The following is a 24,859-nucleotide window of genomic DNA, read 5'->3' on the forward strand; positions in this document are numbered from 1 at the left end:
TGACCTGGAGAACGATCACCCTCTTCCTGTGAGGAAAGGAGTCTTCCGAGTGTCCTCTGAAGGCAGACATGATGAGAAGTGTAGGCTGAGGTAAAGCCACACCTCTGAGGGTGAAGGGTGAAGGGCGTTTCCAGAGGCAAGCTGTTCAGGCAGAAAACTGGACTTCAGGAAGGGGGACGGGGAAACGGAGGAAAGGGCCCTAAGTTTTTGTGGTTGTTGTTTGTTTGTTGAATTGTGGTGAAAATAAATATCTATAACATATATTTGCCATGTCAGCATTTTTTACATGTACAATTCAGTGGCATTAATTAATTTCATTATGCTGTGCAACCATCACCACTGTGGGCCTAAGCTTTTGTACCATTGTGCGTTCAATGGCTGTCTCCCCTGCCAGATTAAAGATCCCTGAGGGCCGGGACCTTGTCTGTCTTGTCACCATCCCCAGGGTCTGTAAAACGGCTACATAGTACATATTTGTTGAATAAATGATGAATGAATGAATGAACAAATGAACAAAATTAAAGGAATCAGTATCTAGTGCAGAATACTAGGTGGGGTAATGCTAAAGATGTCATTTGTTCCTTGGGAGGGGACCTGGATTTAGGGAAGGAGAGACCCAGGCAAGGCCTTCTTCCTGGGTTTCCAGGTGGAATTAAACAAAGCTCTGAGTTCCTAGAGAGCAGGGAGGTTGGTTGCATCAGTGCTTCGCAAACTGTAGTGTACCTATGCATCACCTGAGGATCTTGTTAAAATGCAGATTCTGATGCCTCAGATCTGGGGGGGTTCCAGAGATCCTGCATCTTACAATCTTGGAGGTGCTGCTAATGCTGCTGGTCCAGGTAGCAAGGCTCTAATATACTATTCTTGGTGGTGATTTATCTTCTGATCTTTTTGCCTTTATTTCTACTTTGTCTGAATATACAGGCCAACTTCAGACTCAAGAAGAAAAAAAACGTCAAGTGTACTCTAGGCCAGTGAAAGCGAGGCAGGCTAGCTCCTCTGCCACTCCCACCCCCGCCCCTCACGCCCCAGCCCGCATCACTGTGCAGGCACCGCCGTCATCAGCCAATGACTGTGAGTGAGGAGCAGCCTGGAGTTACCTGACATCCCTCCTCTCACCAATAAGTTTAGGGTCCTGGAGAATAATTTTCGTTAAGGAGGAGCATTTCCCTATATCTCAGATGTGTTTACCAATTGTTTATTCCCCAAGACTAAGTTATTGCCATAATTCTCACACACATATGTACGAGATGGTTCTGTTGCTCATGTGGTCTTACCAGCAGGTTAGAAATACCGCAGACAGATTCAGAGAAAGCCTTCAGCGAGGCAGGGTGCAATCTCACAGGGAGACAGCTGCGAGGCTGGAGGTGGAAGAGCAGTGAGCTGGGGCCAGACAAGGGGGATTCACGCTGCCAAGTCCTAATCTTGAACAAGCCTTCCTGAGCCCGTTTACCTCTTGGAACATGGGGATCCTGATATCTATTTCATCTTCCTACAAAGCATTGTAAGTGCAAGTGCTCTCAAAAGTGTCAAATGCTCCAAAATTAAGAAGATATTATCACTGTCTCTAACCCACTCACGTGGGTAGTTTCACAGTAACTCCAGCGCAAAAAAAGTCAAACTTTCTCCCACCGACTGAGCACAATCGGAGTTGCTGCCACATGGCGCCCACCTTGACCTCTATTTTCTTGAGAACGGAAACATCTTATATACCTTGATAACGTTTTCAAGCCTGCAAAGCCCGTGTCACATTCAGGATCGCATTTATTCCTCATAGCATGATTCCTGTGGAGACGCGGGGGGAAGGGACGTTATTTCCCATTTTTATCGGGGAAGAATGTTGGGCTGCCTCCCAAGCAGGGAGAATAGGGGTACCAGAGCAGCATGGGAAGGCAAAAACATCCAGAAACCAGCCCCCAAAAGGCCACACAGTCCCGAAGACTTTTCATTGCCTTTGAATAAAATGAAGTTTGTCCAAGTCCTAGGTTGGCTGGACTTCATTCATTTAACAAAGAAGGTGGAGGTGATGAAGAGGGCAGACTCTGGGGCCAAATGCATAGGTTCGAATCCTGGCTCTGCCTTACTGGCTGTGCAACCTTGGGCAAGTCACTTAGCTTCTCTGTGCTTTGGTTTCACATGGGTACAGAGGACTTACAGAAGTCTCTACCTCACATGGTTGTGGTGAGGATTAAATGTGTTAGTAGATGCTAAAGTGCTTAAAACAGTGCCTGGGAAACACTAAGCCTGCAAGAAATGTTAGTGAGGGTGACAATGCATTGAACATCTACTCTGCGCCAGCCAAGTACTGTCAACAAAATGAGGATAAATTGATGAGTTGCTGCGGCCCCAGGTCTCAGGGAGCATGAAAAGGCTCAAGGAAGCAGGTTAGCACAACCTGTCGTATGTAGTCGGTGTACCTTCCCTTTCGAAGGCTGACTCTGTGTCCAGGCGCAGATGGGGATAAGTGCCAAGTGATCTCAGACTATGTGTGCCTCTAAGAGCCTCATGACGAAAGCTGGGTGGCTTGTTTCCGGGAACTATTAGTGACACAGTCCTCACTCTTCCACACAGTCCTGCTTTACATAGAGCTGAAAGCGCAGGGGTTGTTTTCAGTTTTCTTCAGAAGACTTGCTGAGGCACTGGTAGTTCCGTGGTGGAATTCTCGCGGGATTCTCTTCCACGCTGGAGACTTGAGTTCAATTCCTGGCCAATGGGCCTCATGCACAGCCACCACCCATCTGTCAGTGGAGGCTTGTGTGTTGCTATCATGCTGAACAGGTTTCAGTGGAGCTTCCAGACTAAGACAAAGTAAGAAAAGAAGATATTATTATTATATCTAACCCAAAAAATCAGCCTTAGTCCGATCTACAGCTGACCATGGGGATGGTACAAAACCAGGCAGTGTTTTGTTCGTTGTGCATAGGGTTGCCATGAGTCAATGACGACTAACAGCAGCAGCAGAAGACTTTTGGGGAAGCAACTTATTTCCAAATAAGCAAGAATTTTCTTCATCTCTGGTTAATTGCTTTAGATGCAGCTTAGCTGAGTCTTGAAATATAGTGACCATTTTTTTGCTTTTTACCTTGAAATAATTTCAAACTTACAGAAAAGTTGCAAGAGGTTCACCAATTATTGTCATTTTGCCAAATGTAGTGTCTTCTGACCCCTGGTTTTCCCTTCCTTACGGGCACAGAAATGATGTTTTCATGTCTCCTTAAACCAGGGCTTTCTCTTCTGAGTTCCCTGGAAGTCTCCTCAGGCAGAGCAGGTGATTGCATTGTAAGCCAACCTGACATACTTTTTTCCCTTTTTTTAACGGTTTTATTGAGCTATAATTTAGATAGTATAAAATTCACCCTCTCAAAGTGTGTAATACGAAAGTTTTTAGTATATGAACAGAGTCGTGTAAACTTTCTTTTAGAACATTTTCATCACCGGAAAAGGAAAACCACCCACATTAGCAGTCAGCCTCTATTCTCCCCTCCCTTGACACATCGTTGTTGTCGTTGTTGTTGTCATTTTTGTTGGTAGTTGCCCCTGAGTCAGCTTCAATTCACGGTGACCTCATGTAGAACAGGACGGGATGTTGCCCGGTCCTGTGCCATCTTCACAGTCAATGTTGTATTTGAGTCCATTGTTGCTGCCGTTGTATCACTCCATCTCATTGAGGGCTTCTCTAGATCTGCCCATTCTAAACATTTCATATCAATGAAAATCACGCAATATTTGATCTTTTGTGACTGCTGTATTTCACTCAGCATAGCATTTTCAAAGTTCTTGCATATTTTCAGTATTTCATCCCTTTTTATTGCCAAATAATATTCCATCGTATGGGTATACCACATTTTATTTTTCATTCTTCCTTTGATAGACATTTCAACCGTTAAGCCATTATAAATAATGCTGCAGTGAACATGTGTAAATATTTTTAGGTGAATGTATGTTTTCATTACTCTTGGGTGTCTACCTGGGAGTGGAATTGCTGGGTCATATAATAACACTATGACTAACATTTTGAGGGACTCAATCTGTCTCATTTTTTACCAAGAGAATGGAAGCTCCATGAGGACAAGGACTCATCTGTTTCCTTCCAAACTGCAAGCTTCCTGAGGGCAGCAACTCTGTGAGCTACACTAAATCTTCTGGCTTTGTGCCAAGCACTGTGCTCCACTTAGGAAAAAAAAATCAAACCTGTTGCCCTCAAGTCGATTCCGACTCATAGCGACTCTATAGAGCAGAGTAGAACTGTCCCATAGGGTTTCCAAGGAGCGGCTTGTGGATTCCAATTGCCGACCTTTTGGTTAGCAGCTGAGCTCTTAACCACTGCGCCACCAGGGCTCAGCTTAGACTAGATGTTTGTTGACTTGAGGCCTTATGGAGAAATTTCTTGATGGATATACAACTTTATATTTTGGACTTAAGGGTGTTTTGAACTTTTATCTTATGATTGATTCTTAATTTCTAACATTTGTAAGAAAAGCTTCATGTATTAGCAAATGGTGTGGTTCCTAGGTTTCGGAAGACAACTCTCTTTTGCTTTTCTTCCTCATTTCTTGAGTCGGAGAGGGCTATGGGAGGAGAAGGAAGGGAGGGTGTGGGGACCAGGTTTAGTTCAGGCAAATCTGCAGGACGCAAACAGCTCTCTCCGAAGGACTGTGAGGCGCCAAGTCCCAGATGCCCCACAGCTGCGCACCCGGAGCACGGACCACGGACATCTCCCAGAGGCCTCTGCTGGTGGTTCTCTTGTCTAACCCAGGTTTTAGGAGGTCAGACTGTTCAATGCTGGTTAAAGACTTTCCATAAAGGGATGATGATTTCCAGGGAGATCTCATGCCTGAAACGGTAGCTGCCAGAGGACAAGGCTGGGGCTGACATGGTGATAACAGGAGGGACCAGGTTCTGGAACACTTTGGCCCCTCTTCCTCCCTCCATACCCTTCACAGGCCTCAGGCAGGGGCTGGTCCCAGACCTGCTGGCTGGTGTATCAATCCCCTGAGGTCATAGGATGGCTTAGAAACAAAACACACCAATAATTCCCACCACATAGATCTCTCCAAATGTGGCCTATAGTTCCAGACTGTTCTTCCCTCTGACTCCTGATTTGAAACTGTTAACCAGATAGAAAAAAGTGTCATGATTAAGATCAAGGGCTGGGTCAAGTCTTGGGCAAGTTATTCAGCCTCTGGGTGCCTCAGTTTGCTTATCTGTAAAATGTGGATAAGAATAGTACGTACCTCATAGGACGGTGGCAAGGCTTAGAGCAAAGCAGTGCCTGATAAGTGGTCAGAGCTCAATAATTGTAAGCAGTTATTATTATTGTTGTGTTGTTATTCTAGGTGGAAATAGTGTTGAAGAAGGAAAGACCAAAAGGCAGAGAAGTGGAGAGTAGGTGGAAGGGAGAAGAAGCAGTAATCTTGGGCAGGGTCTGGCAAGCCTTTTTTATAAAGGGTCAGCTAGTAAATATTTTAGGCTTACCAGGTCATACAGTCGTTGCTGCACTGACTCACCTCCGACATTGCATCATGAAAGCCGCCATTTTACCAGTTGCCATCAAGTTGATTCCGACTCATGGCGGCCCCATGTTTGTGAGAGTAGAGCTATGCTCCACAGGGTGTTCAATGGCTGATTTTTCAGAAGCAGATCACCAGGCCTTTCTTCCAAGGCACCTCTGAGTGGACTCTAACTGCCAACTTTCTGGTTAGCCCCTGAGCACGTTAACCATTTGCACCACCCAAGGTGCAGCCATAGGGAATAGTTAAACCAACTGGAATGGCTGTGTTCCGATAAAACTTTATTTACATAAACAGGTGGCAGGTTGGATTCAGCCTGTGGACCTGTAGTTTGCAGACCCCTGAACTGGATCATTCTCAAACTGGGCAATTCCACAAATTAGCAGCAACATTTCAGTGCCCTTCACCCCATTTTCCCAGTACTGTCATAATGATGCGGGGGTGGGGGGTGCTTTCAGACTGTGCTGCCAGGCGGGAGAGCATACCCCACTCAGCTCCTTAGCACCTGCAGCTCTGGGATTGACATTGGGCAGTGATGGGGGGAGAAGGGCTGCACAGAAGGGGGATTTGGGATGATTTCTTAGCAAATCCCCAAAATAAAACAAACAGGAGGTCCTGACTGAGAGCAAAGCCCACCCCACCAGCTCCTGAGGGGCCTGGGCCTCCTCCACAGAAGCCGCCGGATCAACCAGCTCAGACTTCTGGGCTCGCCTTGTGAGTGCAGAACTGCATTTTGTTAAGGCAAGTCAGGCTTCAGAACCGGAATCACAACTAGGCCACAACACTCTTCTCCTTTCCCTGACCCCACTGACCTTCATGGGGAACCGGTAGTAATAATAGTAGTAATGATAATAAAAATAAACCCAAAGCCACAGACTTTTTGTTTTGCTTTATATATTTGTTTATTTTTCTTTTCTGTCTCTTTGGGCGTACCTGGGAACGTTTCTAATGAGCCTTTCATCACATGCTCCTGGGTGACTCTCCGGTGAGGCAGGCCCAGCCCTTCTCGGTACTTACAGGGAAGCGGTCCAAGGTTGGGCTATAATTAGAAGTCAATTAAATTAGATACCATTAATGTTTTCCTTGGCAGGCCTCCAGCCACAGCCTCTCTTCAGGAGAACCTCTGGCCCTGTGTGCAGACTCAATGGAAACCCACCTCTGCTAACCCCACCATCTTGAAGCAAAGCCCAGGGACTATTGAGCCTGAGAGAGAGAGGGTTCCTAGGTTCCCTTTGGGCCTTTATTTCCACCTTCCCCTTCCCCTCTGGTGAGGCTGTGGGTTGGGCGCCCTCTGCCTCCCTTCACGGCCTGCCCTGGCTTGCCCCATTGCTAGAAGGAAAACACCCAGCGAGTTGACAGATGGGGTGGCAGGAAGCTTTCATCTTGCTTAGATCTACTGAGTGTTTCTCAGTGGCAAACTTTGGGGCTCAGTTAATTTAGCATTGTGTGCTAGAAAGGCTGTGTGCTAGAAAGTGGAAAAAGGCAGTATTTGTCTCTGCAAGAGATTCAGAAATTTAGCCCTTCCTCAGATGTCAGCTGGTGTCATTCACTGAACGAGTGAGAGACATTTCCAAGATAACTGGGCCAAACGGCACCAGCCCATGGAAAGATCCGGGCCCCCAGGGCCCCACAATCTTTAAGCACAATCTCTTCTCCCCCTTCCCACCCCATCATCTGTCAGGATGTCCTTCCTCAGCATCTGGAATTCCCACCCACTTAGACATCACCCAAACCTGTTCTTATGGCAATCAGAGAGGCATCTTTTTTCCCAAAGTGAAAATTTTTTTATTGCCTTTTTTTTCCTGATTATGAAATAATATGTACTCATTTTAAATCATTCAGATAATACAGCACTGTAGAAAATTAAAAGTGAATGCCCCCCATATTTCTCCCTCAAGTCCTTGGTCACTCCCACCCTACATCACTCACTGCCAGAAAAGCTTTGTTGGAAGTTTAGTGGAACCCATTCCAGACCCGTTTCTAGGCGTATACAAGCACAGAACCATTCTTATGTATGAGTCTGTACACTGCTTTCTTCTTCATCCAGCAATGTATGGCAGAAATCTTCTACTTCAAGTAGGCAGAGCCCCCTGCTCGGTATTCCACCAAACTGATGTTCCACTGGATTTTTTGTTTGGTTGGGTTTTGTTTGTTGCTTTTGTAAATCAGCATGTTATCTTAAGGCTCCTCCTGGATTTTATCAAACCTCTTCTTATGGAAAGTACAGGTGCTAGCTGCCCCACAGTCGGAAGTCAAAACAGGTGGCTCGTGTGCCCTCAGGGAAGGCATGCAGAAGCTGCGAGCCGCTGAGACTTGAAGCTCTTCAGATATTGTCTCTCACTCCCCTCTCTCTACATATTTATATATTACGTGCGTCTCCTAAATATGTATTCTTTCTTCAAAAAATTCACTGAGCAAAACTTTAAGTCCTGGGGGAGTGTTTTGGTCATCGAGTGCTGCTGTAACAGAAATACCACAAGTGGATGGCTTTAACAAAGAGAAATTTTTTTTCTCACAGTCTAATAAGCTAGAAGTCCAAATTCAGGGCTCTGGCTCCAGGGGAAGGCGTTCTCTCTCTCTCTTGGCTAGAGGAAGGTCCTTGTCATAAATCTTCCCCTGGTTGAGGAGCTTCTTAGGCACAGGGACCCCTGCTCCAAAGGATGCGCTCTTCTCCCGGTGCTGCTTTCTTGGTGGTATGAGGTCCCCCGTCTCTCTGCTCACTTCTCTTTTATATCTCAAAAGAGATTGGCTTAAGACACTATCTAAACTTACAGATCTCATCAGTATAACTGTCACTAATCCATCTCATTAACATTATAGTGATAGGATTTACAACACATAGGGAAATCATATCAGATTACAAAATGGTAGAAAATCATACAATACTGGGAATCATGACCTAGCCAAGTTGACAGATATTTTTGGGGGACACAATTCAATCCATGACAGGAAGTCAGAAAAGAATGAGACCACGTCTCTACTCTGGAGGAGCTTCGTTCTCCACCCAGTCCCCTGGGCACCTCACTCGCTAGCATCCTGGGGCTCCCTTCAGATCAGTTTGAGATGGTTGCCAGCTTCCAGACCTTGTCCACCTCCCAACCTACACAGTCCTCCTCTCTTTCTTCAATTTAACTTCTTTATTTCCAGTAAATGGTCTTTTGGCTGCTTTTCTGCCTAATGCCTTTAAGATATTACAGGAACAAAGCTCAGAACATTTCTCCTAAAAAAAAAAAAAAAAAGAATGGCTATCCTATTCCTCATGGTCTCCTGCTTTGAGCTACCCCACAGTATTTTGTGTGTGGTATCGGGAGTTATTGGTTCTTGTGACCAATGGTGGCTCACTAAGGTCAAGAGAATTCAGGGGTAAAAGTTCTTGGGAGATTTTCCAAGGCCCGTTTAGACTTCTGCTCAGTGCTACTGGTTGATTCTGGGAGGGTTCCCCACAAAATCCGTCTTTGGAAGAGAGCAAGCTAGGCAACAGTGACAAAGTATGCGATTGAGGAATCTAGGCACTCCTGTGAGTACATCTTCTCTCTTTGGACTGCCGGGCTAATACCCAGACTCCCCGGGTAAGACTGTTTTGAGTCAGAAACACAGCTCTCCCGTTCTGAAAGTGAAAAAAATAACACTTCCTCCTTCAAAGTAATACCCTAATGTAGCAGTTGATAGAAAGCGTCAGAAAACCGAGGCTGTAGTCATCCTTCGTCCATTAACTAGCTGTGTCCATTAACTAGTTGGGTAATCACTTAACCTCTCTGGGCTTCAGTTGTCTCAATTGTAAAATTAAGCAGGTGGACTCGTAACATTTTCTTAATTACTTTGATGGATGACCCATTCTTAACATAAAGAGAGAAAAGCTTCCTTGTTGAAAAACTTACATGAGGGCTGGAAGAACAGGGAGGTAAATGGAGGGCTGGACCAGATTCTTACACTTGGCAGTGTCTCCAGGAGTCCTGTTGTTGTCCTGGAACCTCTCTTATGCAAGGAAGCCACAGATCAGGAGGGCGCCTAAAGCACGCCCATACTTAAAGCTTTTGTAAGGTCTGGCCTCTTCAAAGCTCTCTGAGCACATTAAACAATTAGTCATTAACCCCAGGGTTTAACAATAGGCCCATCAACGTGCTCTGGGATCTTCTTCTCTGAGGCGCTTTCCCAGGAATGGGTGTGATGCTGGGTGAGGGCCATGGAGTCAGCCCAAGGTGCCTGGGACCAGGATTCAGCTTAAAATCTGCCTTTTCCTTCAGGGTATATTTGTTCCCCGCCCCACTTTGTGGTGAGAGGAACACAAAAACCAGTGGATCACACCCATGAGGAAGCCACCTTTTCCTTGAAGGCAGGTGGACCCAAGGATTTGGGGGAGGAGGGGCATTCATTCAGTGCCCACTGTGCAGGGGCGGGGCTGGGCATGGCCCCCGGGGCGTGGCGCTGCTCCTGGAAGGCCAGGGCCTGCGCTGTGTGCATTTAGAGAAGGGCAGATGCTCTGCCACAAGAGCAGCCTCCTAGTGCCCACCTGGTGCTGATGAAGTGTGTCTTTGCAGGTGAACCCGCAGGAAAGGATGGCCACGCAGGGGACTGTAAATTGGCTCCCTGTCCTGGTGGTAAGTGTGTCAGAACGCGGAGCTGCTACACACACCTGACCCACCATTTCAGCTGAGTTTTGCAAACTCACTGAGCCGTCTTTGGCCGTGGGGAGAGGATCGGCCCTGCGTCTGAGCTGGTGGTAAAGAGCTTGGGCTTCCATTCCCTGCTATGTCCTTATTAGCTATATGACTGTGGACCAGTTCCTTAGTCTTCTGAGCCTCAGTTTCTACCACTGTAAAATGGGAATACTAATAATAGCACCTCTCTCACAGGGTTCTTGCAAGAATTAAAAGAGAAAATGCCTCTAAAGCACTGAACACAGTCCATGGTTCAAATTAAACATATTTAAATGGTAGGTCTCTTTATTATACAGCCACGGAGACAAACATCGTTAAATGCTTATTTGTGTTGAGATACACACAACTCAATGAATATTGGATGAGCACCAAGCCGTATGGGGGACACACAGTTGAAAACGACCCATTTCCAGCCCTCACTGGGCTTTCTTCTTGATGGAGAGATTAAGATAATACCACAAGGCCCAACTGCCAACAGACTTATCTACTGCATTGGAAGGAGCTGCACTGGCTTAGATGCTCCTGGAGGAAGCAGCCAGATCCATAACTTGGAGAGAATGAAAGAAAGGTTTCATGGGGTGTCTTAGTAATCTAGTGCTGCTATAACAGAAAGACCACAAGTGTGTGCCTTTCAAAAAAAAAAAAACTTGTTGCCATTAAGTTGATTCCAACTCATAGTGACCCTATAGGACAGAGTAGAACTGCCCCATAGGGTTTCCAAGGAGCGGCTGGTGGATTCAAACTGCCAACCTTTTCGTTAGCAGCCAAGCTCTTAACCACTGTGCCACGAGGGCTCCGTGGGTGGTTTCAACCAACAGAAATTTATTTTCTCTCAGGTTAGGAGGCTGGAAGTCCAAATTCAGGGCACCAGCTCCAGGGGAAAGCTTTCTGTCTCTGTCGGCACTGGGGGAAAGTCCTTGTCTCTTTTCAGCTTCCGTCCCTTGGTTCCTTGGCAATCTTCATGTGCCGTGGCATCTGTCTTCGCTTTCTGTGCATCCTTGCTTCTGTGCCTAATCTGCTCCTTTTTATGATATCTCAGAAGCGATTGGCTTAAAACACACGCTACACTGATATGGTCTCATTAACATAACAAAGAAAATCCTATTCGCAAAGGGGATTACATCCACATGTATGAACCAAAAACTAAACCCCCTGCCATCGAGTCAATTCCGACTCATAGCGACCCTATAGGACAGAGCAGAACTGCCCCAAAGGGTTTTCAAGGAGCATCTGGTGGATTCGAACTGCCGACCTTTTGGTTAGCAGCCCATAGCTCTTAACCACTATGCCACTAGGGTTTCATCCATGTGTATATGGGTTAATATTTACAACACATATTTTGGGGGGGATTCGATTAAATCCATAACATGGGTGAAAAGGAAATTGAAGCAGACCTTGAAGATGGGGTGGGGTTCCTGGCAGCAAGGATGAGGAAGACATCATTTGGGTTGGGGTGGAAGCATGAGAGAGACCTACTGGTGGGAAGCAGAGGGTGGCCATGCTCTGATTACTAGATACGAATTACTGGGGATTGATTGGGCACCAAAAACCCAACTTACTAAACACGGAGCGGGGTTCCCTGTCCTCTAGGAGGTACCTTATTTCCTATAAACCATCTCTGGGCTCCCTAGGTTCTGACCCTGAGGAAGTATTTTGTGTTTCTAATGACGCATGGAGGCTAAAAATGACCCTCTTTCTCATGGCAGGTGTGTCTGATGTACTCAGCCAGAGCCGAATACTCAAACTGCGGCGAGAATGAGTACTACAACCAGACCACAGGGCTCTGCCATGAGTGTCCACAGTGCGGGCCAGGGGAGGAGCCCTACATGGTAAGGACGCCGCTTGCCCCAGCCGGACTGGCCCACACCACTCCTGGGCCTGGGTGAACCTAAATGGCTAGGTCGAGGGAGATGCTTTCTTCTGCATGTAACAGCATCCTCAGCTTGCCTTGATCTATGTATGGTCACCAAGGCAAATAAAAGCAGTCTTCTGTAGTCATTAGACATTGAGACTGAATGATTTGAACTTTACTGCATACAAGGACAGGGCTTACCTCAGAGGGAGACAGCGGAGCATCTGTAAACATGTTTCTCGGAGTTATTTTTAATATTTTTAGAGGATAGTTACTTTCCTATTCATCTTTGGTTAAATGTGTTTCAGATTATCTGAATCAGAAGCATAGCTGAAACGTCCTCCAATAACAGCATATATTTATTCCTGAATTTTGCATCTCTCTTCCCCTTTGGGAAGCCTGAGCATATATGCTCTGTTAAGAGCTAAGAAAAGCTTCCATGATTTCAAGATCTGGGGTTCTTGTAGATAGCTGCGGGAGTCGCTGGGTGGTGCAAACTGTTAACACACTCAGCTACTAACCGAAAGGTTGGAGGTTCGAACTCACCCAGAGGCGGCTTACACGAAAGGCCTGGTGATCTAATTCTGAAAAATCAACCACTGAAAACCCTGTGGTGCACAGTTCTACTCTGACACAGATGGGGTCACCGTGAGTCGGGGTGGACTAGACAGCAACGGCAGATAGCTGAGAAAAGTTAGACACCAGAGTCTAAGTCGACGACTTACCAGGATATCGTAGTAGCTAGCTTAACTGATCTCGGAGTGCTCAGAAGACGGGCAGTGACTCAAGCTGGGAAGCACCAGGGGAAGGAAAGCTGCGCAGGACTACAGCTGGTGATGTGGGTGATAAGTCAGGCAGCAAGGGCCCAGCAAGAGTAGCTTCTGGAAACAGCCAGTGTCATTGCCCATGGTCCACCTGTCTGAATTACTGAGGACTAGGCCACTGCAGTCACACTTCCCATGTCCATCTCGTCCCATCAGTCCTGTGGCTACGGCGCCAAAGATGACGACTATGCCTGTGTCCCGTGCCCAGCAGAGAAGTTTTCCAAAGGAGGCTACCAGATATGCAGGCGCCACAAAGACTGTGAGGGCTTCTTCCGGGCCACTGTGCTGACGCCGGGGGACATGGAGAATGACGCCGAGTGTGGGCCTTGTCTCCCTGGGTAAGCATGGGGTGCTGCTGGGCCTCATCCAGGACCTTGCTGTAGAAAGCCCTGAATGTCACATTCTGAGGACTCCCGGGGAACCCAGGCTCCGGAACACCTGCAGGCCTGCCATGTAGCGTAATTCCAGCCGCTCACCCCGTTCCATGAGGGGCAGCTCAGCAGAGAGGGAGCCACACGTATGGGGTCTAGGATGCCTTAGTCCCATCACCAATGTTCACAGGACAGGCAACACAACCAGGCGTCCTTGTCTCTTAAAAGGACATTAGTAATAATAGCTTCTGACTACCCAAATAGACAAATTTGTTGAATACTTAAAATGAGATAAGACATGTGAATTACTTTGGAAAAAAGAAAACTACAATCCTATACAAAAGCACTGGAGCCCTGGTGGCACTGTGGTTAAGAGCTCAGCTGTTAGCCAAAAAGTCAGCAGTTCAAATCCGCTAGCTGCTCCTTGGAAACCATATGGGGCAGTTCTACTCTGTCTTATAGGGTCACTATGAGTTGGAATTGACTCAGTGGCAACGGGTTTGGTTTTTTGGTTACACAAAAGCATTATTTTCAGTATTGTTTGTATTCTGGAAAAACTGAGGGTGAAAGCTCCCAATAGGAATATTTGAGTCATACAATACCTGCACTTCCACCACAATTCTGTTATGTATCAGAAATCTTCCAAAAAAACAAAGTGAAAAGGCCATTTGCCTAAAAGCCGGAAAAATGAAATCTTCCTTTTTCCAGGCAGGACACTTTGGCAGGCTCTGCTTGGGACCAGGGAAATACGGTCTTGACAACTAGTAACTACTAAGCCAGCTCTTGCTACCCCCTCTAGTAAGCACAAAGCGTTAGTCTTTCTAAGGACTCCAGCTGGAAACGGAAGGCACTGATGGTTGGCAGGGTGGGTGGGATGGTGTGGAGGTGGCTGCAGCGGTGGGGGTGGCAGAGGTGTGAACGGCACCTTACGCTTTACAAAGTGCCTGTGCATGTTCTACCTCTGCACCACTGCATCCAGTTAAGGGGAGGAAGAAAATAAGAAGGACGTGGGGCATTACTAGCCCAAGAGAACACTGGGCATTAGCCTATTAGAAGAAGGAAGAACAAAAAAGTCAGAAAGACCCACTACCTTAGGAATAGATTGAAAGTGAATAACACTTTAAAATATTTTAGATCTTTTAAAAGCCTAAATATTTAAATGCCTTTATAATATTTTGAACTCCCGGAAAATAACCTTAGTTCAAACTTGTTACTGGGAAGCATCCATTTCCATGGCCTCTGCGATCATCTCTCTCTGATGGCCACCCCACCTGCAGGCCTGCCATGTAGAGTAATTCCAGTCGCTTACCCCGTTCCATGAGGGGCAGCTCAGCAGAGAGGGAGCCACACGTGTGGGGTCTAGGATGCCTTAGTCCCATCACCAGTGTTCACAGGACAGGCAACACAACCACGCATCCTTGTCTCTTAAAAGGACATTCATAATAATAGTAAGCCTACTTCTGGAGGTACAGACCCATATATCCAAATATCTATTAGGTAACCCCCTGTAAATATCCCTGACACAGAGTACGATTCAAACATATTTGTTAATAAAGTAGGGGGACCTTATAGCAGAATCTTATTTTTAGATATGAAACAACAAAAAAAGCAGATAACTATACAAAAAAAATCAAACCTTTTGCCGCTGAGTCAACTCCAACTCATAGTGACCCTATAGAACAGAGTAGAACTGCCCCATAAGATTTCCAAGGAGCGTCTGCTGGATTCAAACTGCCGACCTTTTGGTTAGCAGCTGAGCTCTTAACCACTGTGCCACCAGGGCCCCAAAGATAGCTATTACCAGGGAAAATACTAGACTATTCTGGGAAATAAAACAAAAATAAATTTCTGTAGTTTGGTAGTCTTTAACTCCGTTTGTTGAGGTTATTTTGTTGTGGGGCCCCCACCAAAAGAAGCATAGGTGTTGGAAGAAACAGAATCGATGCATTCACACCCAACTGCACAAGCATTTGTTGAGGAACTGCTCTGTGCAGACACTGTGCTGGGCTCTGAATGAGGGAAACTCAATAGAACCTTGACATGAGATGGCTAGACTCATTCTCCAATAACTTACATGCTTCCTAGGACTTTATCTTGATTGATTTTTATTGGTGCAGATACATGATGAATGAAAGAAATGCACAGCTTTCATGGACTAACTACAGATGTGCCAAGGAAGAGTATGCACATCTTGCCATGCCCACCTAGGAAAGAAATACCCCTCTTTGCAAAAATTAAACTTATTTTGGGACTCTCCCAGTGTGAGTGTCTGGCCCAACATTCTTAACACAATGGCTCCAGTATTTATTTTCATAAACCCTTGAATTAAGACCTTACCAGGTAGGTACTAGTGAGCCAAAGAAAAAAGACATGATTCCTCTCTTTTCAGGGGAGGAGAGAGACAGTAAAATCAATGACTGCGGTGTAGTGTGGTAAGATGCACACATGGTGTTCTAGAAGTTGAAGAGGGAACCCCTCACTTCATGGTTGAGGGGGTGGGGTTGGGAGGGATCAAAGAAGACTTCCAGGTGATGCTGGAGCCAAGTCTTAGAGGATAAGTAGGAGTTAGTCAGGTTAAGAAATAGGACAGAGCTCTCCAAGTGGAGATGCTCAGTCTAAAGCTCAAAGGTGTGGGCAGCCTGAAATGTGAGTGGGTCCCTATGGTCAAAGTGAAAGATGCACAGTATACAGGGGTGTAGAGAAGTTAGAGGTGGACAGGGGCCAGATGGAAAAGGACTCTTGAAAACAATGCTGAAAACTTGAATCTTTAGCTTGAATTTGGTTGTGAGTTATCAACTTTTAAGCTGTTGTATGACATAGTCAGACATAGATTGTGCATTAGAACAATAATAACCTTGGCAGCAGTGAGGAGAACGGGTTGGGCAGGGAAGATACTGGAGCCAGGGAACCAGGAATGAGGTTAGAACCATCCCTGTGGGGAGTGGCAAGAACTGAAGCAAAGAAGGAAGCATTGGGAGTTGAGGAGAGAGGAAGAATTTAAGAGCTAGTCAGAAGATAGCTCTGACTGAGGTTGCAGATTGAGTGCATGTGGATGGGGGCAGTGGAGAAAGGAGATGTCTGTGTGGACAGAGGCACCATTTGCTAAGATGTGGAATACCGGAGGAAGGGGAGGCTTTGGTGGGGAGGTGGAGGAGGATGGAAGATAAGGAGTTCAGATTTGTATGTGTGGAATTTGAGGTGGTTATGGGACATCTAAGGAGCCCTGGTAGCATAGTGGTTGAACACTCGCCTAGTAACTGAAAGGTCGGCAGTTCGAACCCACCAGCCACTCTGCAGGAGAAAGATGTGGCAGTCTGCTTCTATAAAGATTTCAGCCTTGGAAACCCTATGGGGCAGTTTGACTCTGTCCTGTAGGGTCCCTATGAGTCAGAATCAACTCGATGGCAACGGGTTTATGGGTGGGACATCCAGACAAAGTATCTAACACACAGATGGATAAACAAGCATGAAGCTCAGGGTAGAGATCCAGGCTGAGGATAAGGATGTGGAAGTCATCGAGGCATTAATGGTGATGGAAGCCACTGGTCCAGATAGGCTCACCCAGTGAGGCAGCCTTGTAGAGTGAGAGGAGTGGGAGGTGGAAAATGGAGCTCCTTGATCATATTCCTGTCTCTGATTCATCCACTGCTCAGACCCACCAATGCATCACATCAGTATTCTGTGAAATTCAGCCATGGTTTTGTTCCAGATGGTCAAAAAAGTGCAGTGAATATGTCCACTGAGTAGCCTGTTTCATTTTTATTTGGATCCACAGAGAATTTCTAGCCAGAAAGGACAAGCCACCACCAGTTGCCATCGAGTTGATTCCAACTCATGGTGACCCCATGTGTGTGAAAGAGTAGAACGGTGCTCCATAGGGTTTTTGATGGCTGATTTTTCAGAAGTAGATCACCAGGCCTTTCTTCTGAGGCACCTCCGGGTGAACTCGACCCTTCAACCTTTCAGTTAGCAGCTGAGCACATTAACTGTCTGCACCACCCAAGGACTCAGAAAAAATAAGACCTGGGACTAATTCAGCAACCCATGCTTTCCATAGGCAAGGTGTCCACTCGGTCATTAGAAAGGCTGATTCTGTGGCAATGGAGGTAATTTGATTGGTCCTAAGGCATTTCCCAGAAAGCATCTACTTACTAAAGTTCAGCAATGCAATTGTGGTGAGCTCCCTGCCTCTAGAAGGATCCTAACAAAAATGGATGACCTTCTGTCAGCAATCCTGTACAGTTAGTGGGAAACTAGTGTAAGTGCTTTGAAAAGGATCTTTCCAGCTCTGAAATCCTGAGGAACTCCCTCCCCACCTCTGTGAGAACAGCAAACTGCTCACTCCACACTTTATCTTCACCACCTGGGCCAGACAACACAAGGACCATACCATCCAATAACTGTAAGAAAGATACTGTGCAGGGAGACACATCTCAACATTGCATCTCAGTGCCTCTTCACACTGCTCCACTGATGTGAAAGCCATATACAGAGTCAATTTTCAGTTTGGCTGAAGTTGTCAAGTATTTCATTTTACTTGGATCCACAATCAATGCCCATGAAAGCAGCAGTCAAGAAATCAAGCAATGTATTGCATTAGGCAAATCTGCTGCAAAAGACCTTTTTTAAAGTGTTAAAAAGCAAAGATGTCACTTTGATGACTAAGATGCGCCTGACCCAAGCCATGGTATCTTCAATTGCCTCATATGCGTGCAAAAGCTAGACAATGAATAAGGAAGACAAGAGAAGAATTGATGCCTTTGAATTATGGTGTTGGTGAAGAATATTGAATATACCATGGACTGCCAGAAGAATAAACAAATCTGTCCGGGAAGAAGTACAGCCAGAATCTTCCTAAGAAGCGAGGATGGAGAGACTTTGTCTCATGTACTTTGGACATGTTATCAGCAGGGACCAGTCCCTGGAGAGGGACATCATGCTTGATAAAGTAGAGCGTCAGTGAAAGAGAGGGAGACCCGCAAGGAGATGGATGGACGCAGTCGCTGCAACAACGGGCTCAAACATAGCAATGATTGCGAAGATGACACAGGACCGAGCAGTGTTTTGTTCTGTTGTACATGGGGTCACTATGAGTCAGAACCGACTCTACAGCACCTAACAACAACAACAAGCCCAAATCATTTGCCATTGAGTCAATTCCGACTCATAGTGACCCTATAAGACTGAGTAGAACTGCCCCATATGGTTTCCAAGGAGCGCCTGGTGGATTTGAACTGCCAACATTTTGGTTAGCAGCCGTATCTCTTAACCACTATGCCACCATGGTTAGCAACAAGCCCAAGGCCACCAAAATAGAAGATAACCCTGTTTATCTCCTGTTCCCCAACCTCCATTCATTGGCTAACGCCCTCTTTCTAGTGAACTTCCTCTCAATGCTTTATCAGGGGAGGTCCCTGAAGGCTTCTCACTTCCTATTACATGCTCTAGGTTTGGAGAACAAAATGACTCTCTCATGCTATGTCTCAGGGGAGAGTTACAAGGAATTTTGGCAAGTTGGCATTATTAGCTCAATGAAAGGCTGTTTTCTTTCCTGAATCCATGTGGTTATCAGGCTGCGGATGCAGACTACCTTGTATTTGTCTTTGTAACGCCACGAGTTTGGTTTCTTTGGCCCTTTATCCCCCCTTGTGGTTTGGCAGGCACTCTTTCCTTATTCTTTGCAGGCTGCGCTGTGTGTCAGTCTGTGGCTGAGACACTTCGCTGAACAATGGGCAGTATGTGGGGGCTTTCCTGTTGAGAAAGGTCTGTGTGGGAGGACCAGGGAACAAAAACATGAGAAGGGGAAGAGCAAAGAGGTCTGATTTCATAACCTCCTCCAGGGCATCATCTTACCCACTGGAGAAGCTTCTGCTGGCTGTATGCCGTGCCACGTCCATTCTCTTCAAATAAGAGGCTCTAGGATGGCTAGGAGAGAGAAGAACAACAATGCCTGGTTTTACATGTCAACATTTTAGAGGGAAAAGTAAGCATCTGATGATCCAATGGGGTCAATTACAAGCACATTTTCGACAGGTTTAATGTAGGACCCCTGAGGAAGGAAAATCTTTGGGAAAGATCTATACCTATTAACTTGGAGGAAGTCAGTCCCTCAACAGAAGATTCTGAAGACCCAATTTAAACTGAATTATGTCTTTAATCAACCCATGAAGAACTGAAAAAAAGAACTAAATAACTGGGGAAAAGTCAAAATATGGATCAGAGAGTAGGAAATTTTTTACAGAAAGATGAGGGATTTTAAACTTCTTAGTGGGGCCACAGATCCCTATATGAACAACCTGCATCAAGTTGATAAAATATGTCATGTGAAAGAAGATAAGCAATTATTCTCCCTTCCTGTCTAGCCCAGGAAGAGAGGTATGGGTATAAACTACACCGTGAAGAGTTTAGGTTGAGCCTAAAGAGAAAAACGTAACATTAAAAAATGCTCTGTACAGCAATATGGGCTAAGAAATGGTGCCTTCTCCTTACTGGAGGTACTTACCACTCATGCTGAGTTAACTGGTACAATTAGGTAACAGCCTCCTGGAGCCAATATATTTTTTTAAAAATTGATAGCCTTTCAATTTTGTTTCTTTGCTAAGTTCTTTAGTACATTGCATCACTTGGTCCAAGCACCCTGTCTTCGTAGGAGGGTATAGTCGCTAGCCTATTCAGAGCCCTTGTAGGACTTTTAAACAGGCACTGTCTGGATGAATGCAGTCTGGTACCTTTGAGAAAAAAAGGCAGCAGAGCCAGCGCCCCTCTGGGCTCCCTCACCAGGTGCCTTTGTGGAGTGCACAAATACGGTAACCCTGGGAACCAGTCAGACGTCAAGCATGCTGGTAGGAACCCAGTTCTAAAGCAAAAACCTTTTGCACCCTCCACCAGGGTGGCGTTGGATGTTCATCCAAGACAGTGCTGCCTTGACATGGTCAGCTCAGCACCGGAAAGCAGGATGGTCATAGCTGTGGCTCTGCTTTTAAAGGAAAAAAAGATGCACAAAATGCCCCTCAAGGATTCTCAGTGTCTGCATTTTTAACTTCTATGGAGAAGAACTAGGTGTCATTTCTTTTTTTATCCAACCAATATTGACCAAGAATCAACCTTCCTCGGTACTGTTGGTGTTTTTGTTGGTTGCCTTCAAGTCGATTCCGATTCATGGTGACCCTGACTCATGGCGACCCCATGTGTGCAGGGTACACATAGTCCCCGACTTATGACATATTTGAGTTACGATGAAGCATACTTACAGCTGTCTGGGGTGTTTTTTTTTTTGTTTGTTTTTTGTACATCTATCATTAGTAACATGTACTACATACAAGGTTGCAGCATGTAATTTGCTGATGTTATCATTATCTGTAAGTTTCTATGTAATATTTCCAACCCCTAAAGACAGATAAAAATTGGATTTATAAAGATACTGATAATAAAAGACAATAACAATTAAAAAAAAAAAAGAAACATTCGACTTACGTCAGAATCGACTTACAACATCAGAACAGAATCCTTTCATAAATCAAGGACTACCTGTAGAACTGCCCCATAGGGTTTCCTAGGCTGTGATCTTTGGGAAGCAGATTGCCAGGACTGTCTTCCAAGGCACCTCTGGGCAGGTTTGAACCCCCAACCTTTTGGCTAGTAGTCAAGCGCTTAATCATTTTCACTACCCAAGGATTCCTTCCTCAGTAGTAGGTACTAGAAATATAGCTATGACCAAGTCTTGCCCTCGAGGACCTCACAGTGGAGGGGTAACAGAAAATTACAATATGGCAGGAGAGAGAATGCAATGGAGGTGGAAGTAGAGAGGAGGAGTAACTCATGCCTGAAAGGTGTCACATAAGTGGCGATATTTGATCTGGGTATAAAAAGCTGTGAGTGGGGACTGGCACTGGCTGACCTGGCTGCCAGGGTCACCCTACTTAGGCCTACTCACATATGAGCCTCTGCTGGGAGAGCTGATCTACCACTTGCCCTAGTATTGCTTCCTCTTCCACAGGCAAAGAAATGGTTTATGGATGGTGGCAGAAGACTATGTTTGAGAGAGGCTTTTTCTAGAAGGCTTAACTGTAAAACTAGCTATTGTGGCTTCTCTGAGGGGTGTTTTGAGATTGGTTAATTAATGTTTACAAGATACACAGGGATCTGAGGATAAGGCTTTGAGGAAAGGCAGGCAATTATTATCATAATGTTACTGGTAAAGGTCCAAACTCATGAAGGCTGGAGTCCAAAGACCCTCCCCGTCACACACCCTCCATGAGCACCACTGCTCCGAGTGGCTGGTTACCACTGCAATGAGCAGAGTACCTGGGTTGTACATGACCAATAAAAAAGAGATTAAAAAACAACCACAGAAAAAATCCAATAGCTGAGAGAGAATTTTTCATTTTTTGAATTGTAATAAACGGAAAATGTTGGTACCAACTCACTTTATTTAATCGACTTCTCACTATGTGATAAATGGCCTCCATGATCATTGCTGAATATACATTTACAGAAAGCTGGCACATGCCAAGATAAGCACCAAAGCCTACATTTAGAAAGGAGCCAGTGTTGTGAACCCAGGAGAGAGGACAGAGATGTCAGCAGGGACTGCCAAGTCACAGGCAGGTGGTGGTTGGCTTGCAGAGAATGCAGACACACAGTGGCAAGGCTGTCTGGGGAGGACATTCTGAGGGGTAGGACTTAAGCCCTTGGGATGGCCTATTGACACTAGGAAACTTGAAAGACAGAACAGAGCATCATTCTGGGGTAAAAGATTTCAATTTTTTTCACTGTGAAGAATGTGTCCTTTTCTTTAAGAGTGTGTAGTCCCCAATCTGAACTCTGGCAGTTATACAGGTGTCTCTGGTCAAGTACTTCCTGAGGAGGAAGGAAACAGATTTGAATTCTGACTTGACTGTATTTCAGGCTGTCTTTAAAGCCATCTGCACTGACCTCTCTGGACACTGCAGCTGTCTGTCTACAGCAGCCCCACTCTCACGGGCAGCTCCTTGCGCTTTCATTCAGCAAACATTCAGGTGGTAGGTAGTTATGAATGCTCCAGAGGCTCATAGACACTTTCCCAATAATCCTAGCACACTACGGGCTCTGAGAAGGGGCTCTTGCTGAGGGAATCTTCTTCCTCCAAGGGAGTGTGGTTCCCTGGTGGGCAAGATATCCAGAGAACTAAACAGGGCTGCACATAGTGGACACTCAGATGTTCCTGGTAGATGATGTTGATGAAGATGATCATGATATCAACGCACTAAACAAATCCACCAGTGAAAGGACCCAAAAAGTGGAGGAGATTAACAGAAAGGCCCAAACTGGCCCAACATTGGAAAAAGAATATTCCATTTCAAGACATGCTGAGAGCCTCCATGGAAACTCAGTGGTCAAAATGGGCTGCTGGTTTGGCAGGGCTCCCAATTCCCGCCGTGTCTGTTTCATGCCCGACTAAATGTTTTGATTGTAGAGCGTGCCAAATGGTCATGATGTTATCTTGGTCAGTAGATGGGGCCTATTCAGTTGCCTGTGGTGGTGCCCGACTCACTTGTGCTCTGGTTTGTCTTGTCTTGCCCTCCCTATAGCTACTACATGTTGGAAAATAGACCCAGGAACATCTACGGCATGGTCTGCTACTCCTGCCTCCTGGCCCCTCCCAACACCAAGGAATGTGAGTGCTCTAAGTCCTTTCATCTGAACAGTATTTGATGAACATTGATTTCTTTCGGTAGAGAGTGTTGTAGAATGAAGCCAATCCTAGTACCTGAACAAGGTTAATTACAGTGAAGGCAAATATAGTCCTGTTCCCTAAACAAAAATGGCCCATCAATCAGACAGCAGCTCTATGAAGGAAGATTTGCTATCATTGATCTGTGACTCAGAGCTGAGGTTCTAGTCCAGGTCTGCCACCATCTACCCTGAATGAGTCACTTAATCCCTATAAGTCTCATTTTTCTTACCTGTAATATGAGTATAATAAGATCAGACCTAGCCATCTCATGGGATTATTAGAAAAACCAATGAGATCACAGATGCAAAGGTATTTTGCAAAGAACCACAAAGTGTTAAACAATTGTAGGTTTTCCTACACACATTTTTTTTTTAAATCAAATGAGGCCAAGGGAAATATATGAAGAGTGATCACAATTAATGAAATAGATTCCACAGACCACATGTAAAAAAATCAGTTTCACAAGTTTACAAATCCTACCTTGTGCTGTTTCTTTCCTGTTTTAATTATGGTTTGATTTTCATGGGCATTTATATAAGAGCTGGGCCAGGTACCTCTGCATCAGAAAATGTGCCAAGTGGCTTCTTGGATTTGTGGCCTGAAGAGATACTAAAGGAGGTAGGCTGGATGGGAAGCTGGGAGGAAACTGGGTATCTGGTCAAAGGAGGGAGCAGCTCAAGGACTGCAGGAGTATTTGCTGACCACTCGGCTTCACTCCCAGCTCAAGGACTGCAGGAGTATTTGCTGACCACTCGGCTTCACTCCCAGCTCGAGGACTGCAGGAGTATTTGCTGACCACTCGACTCCACTCCCATTCAAGGGTGGAGAGGCGCTGACACTAGGACCTTTCTCTCCGTAAGACTCACCAGTTGCCATTGAATCAGTTCTGACTCATGGTGACCCCGTGTCAGAGTAAAACTGTGTTCCGTAGGGTTTGCAATGGCTGAGTTTTTGGAAGCACATCACCAGGCCTTTCTTCTGAGATGCTTTCGGATAGATTCGAACTGCCAACCTTTTGGTTAGTTGCTGAGTGCTTAACCTCTTCCACCACCCAGGAAACCTATAAGACCCCTAAACCAAAAAACCAAACCCATAGCCGGGGAGTCAATTCCAATTCATAATGACCCTGTGTATAGGGTTTCCAAGGCTGTAATCTTTACAGAAGCAGACTGCCACATCTTTCTCCCGCTAAGCAGCTGGTGGGTTCAAACTTCAGACTTTTTGGTTGGCAGCTGAGTGCTTAACCACTGCACCACCAGGATTCCTTCATAAGGCTCCTACCAAAAACAGAACCAAAATGTAACCAAACCCATTGCTGTCAAGTCAATTCCAACTCATAGCAATCCTGTTGGACAGAGTAGAACTGCTCCATAGGGTTTCCAAGGATCAGCTGGTGGATTTGAACTGCCAACCTTTTGGTTAGCAGCCAAGCTCTTAACCACTATGCCACCAGGGCTCCAAAGGCCCCTACCCACCCCCATTTCCTTACCAAAAATCTGATGGAGAATAGCAAAGGGCTTGCATGTTAGGAGCAGCTGAGAGGAAGAGAAGGCAAGCAGGAAGAGGAGAGCAGCTTCCTCCCCACACTGTGCGGTAGGGTAGGGGTGCCCTGGAGGGAAGCCATTCCCTCCCTTCCAAATTGCTTAAGTGGATGATGCTGGTAATAATGGATTTGCACGCCTTTAAAGCCAAGCTTTCCTACCCAGCCATATGTTAATTAATTCACAAATTAAAGGAGGCCCAAGGGTTCCAGGCAGACTGCCAGAATGACCCGCAGTGAAGTCGGCTGCCATTACTAATGTGTCTTCTGTTGGGGAATTTCAACCAATTCGGTAAGGATCATTCAGGGACAGACTCCTAATATGTGAAAATGTCAAATGCTCCCCACGTATCCAGAAACGGCCCTTTGCCTGTGGAACCTGGATAAAA

General features: G+C 45.8%; 1 protein-coding gene across 1 annotated transcript in view; it reads left to right on the forward strand.

Annotated features, from left to right (window-relative positions):
• The first annotated feature begins 10,066 nt into the window (after positions 1-10,066).
• EDAR (ectodysplasin A receptor) overlaps positions 10,067-24,859 on the forward strand; it is a 40,956-nt gene continuing 26,163 nt past the window's right edge. Inside the window, exons 1-4 of the mRNA XM_023732242.1 lie at positions 10,067-10,108; positions 11,875-11,997; positions 13,001-13,182; positions 22,785-22,870. Coding sequence (XP_023588010.1) covers positions 10,067-10,108; positions 11,875-11,997; positions 13,001-13,182; positions 22,785-22,870 — 433 coding nt within the window. The remainder of the gene's footprint in view (positions 10,109-11,874; positions 11,998-13,000; positions 13,183-22,784; positions 22,871-24,859) is intronic.

The sequence above is a fragment of the Trichechus manatus genome, unplaced genomic scaffold (assembly GCF_000243295.1).
Source record: "Trichechus manatus latirostris isolate Lorelei unplaced genomic scaffold, TriManLat1.0 scaffold00004, whole genome shotgun sequence".
Lineage (NCBI taxonomy): Eukaryota > Metazoa > Chordata > Mammalia > Sirenia > Trichechidae > Trichechus > Trichechus manatus.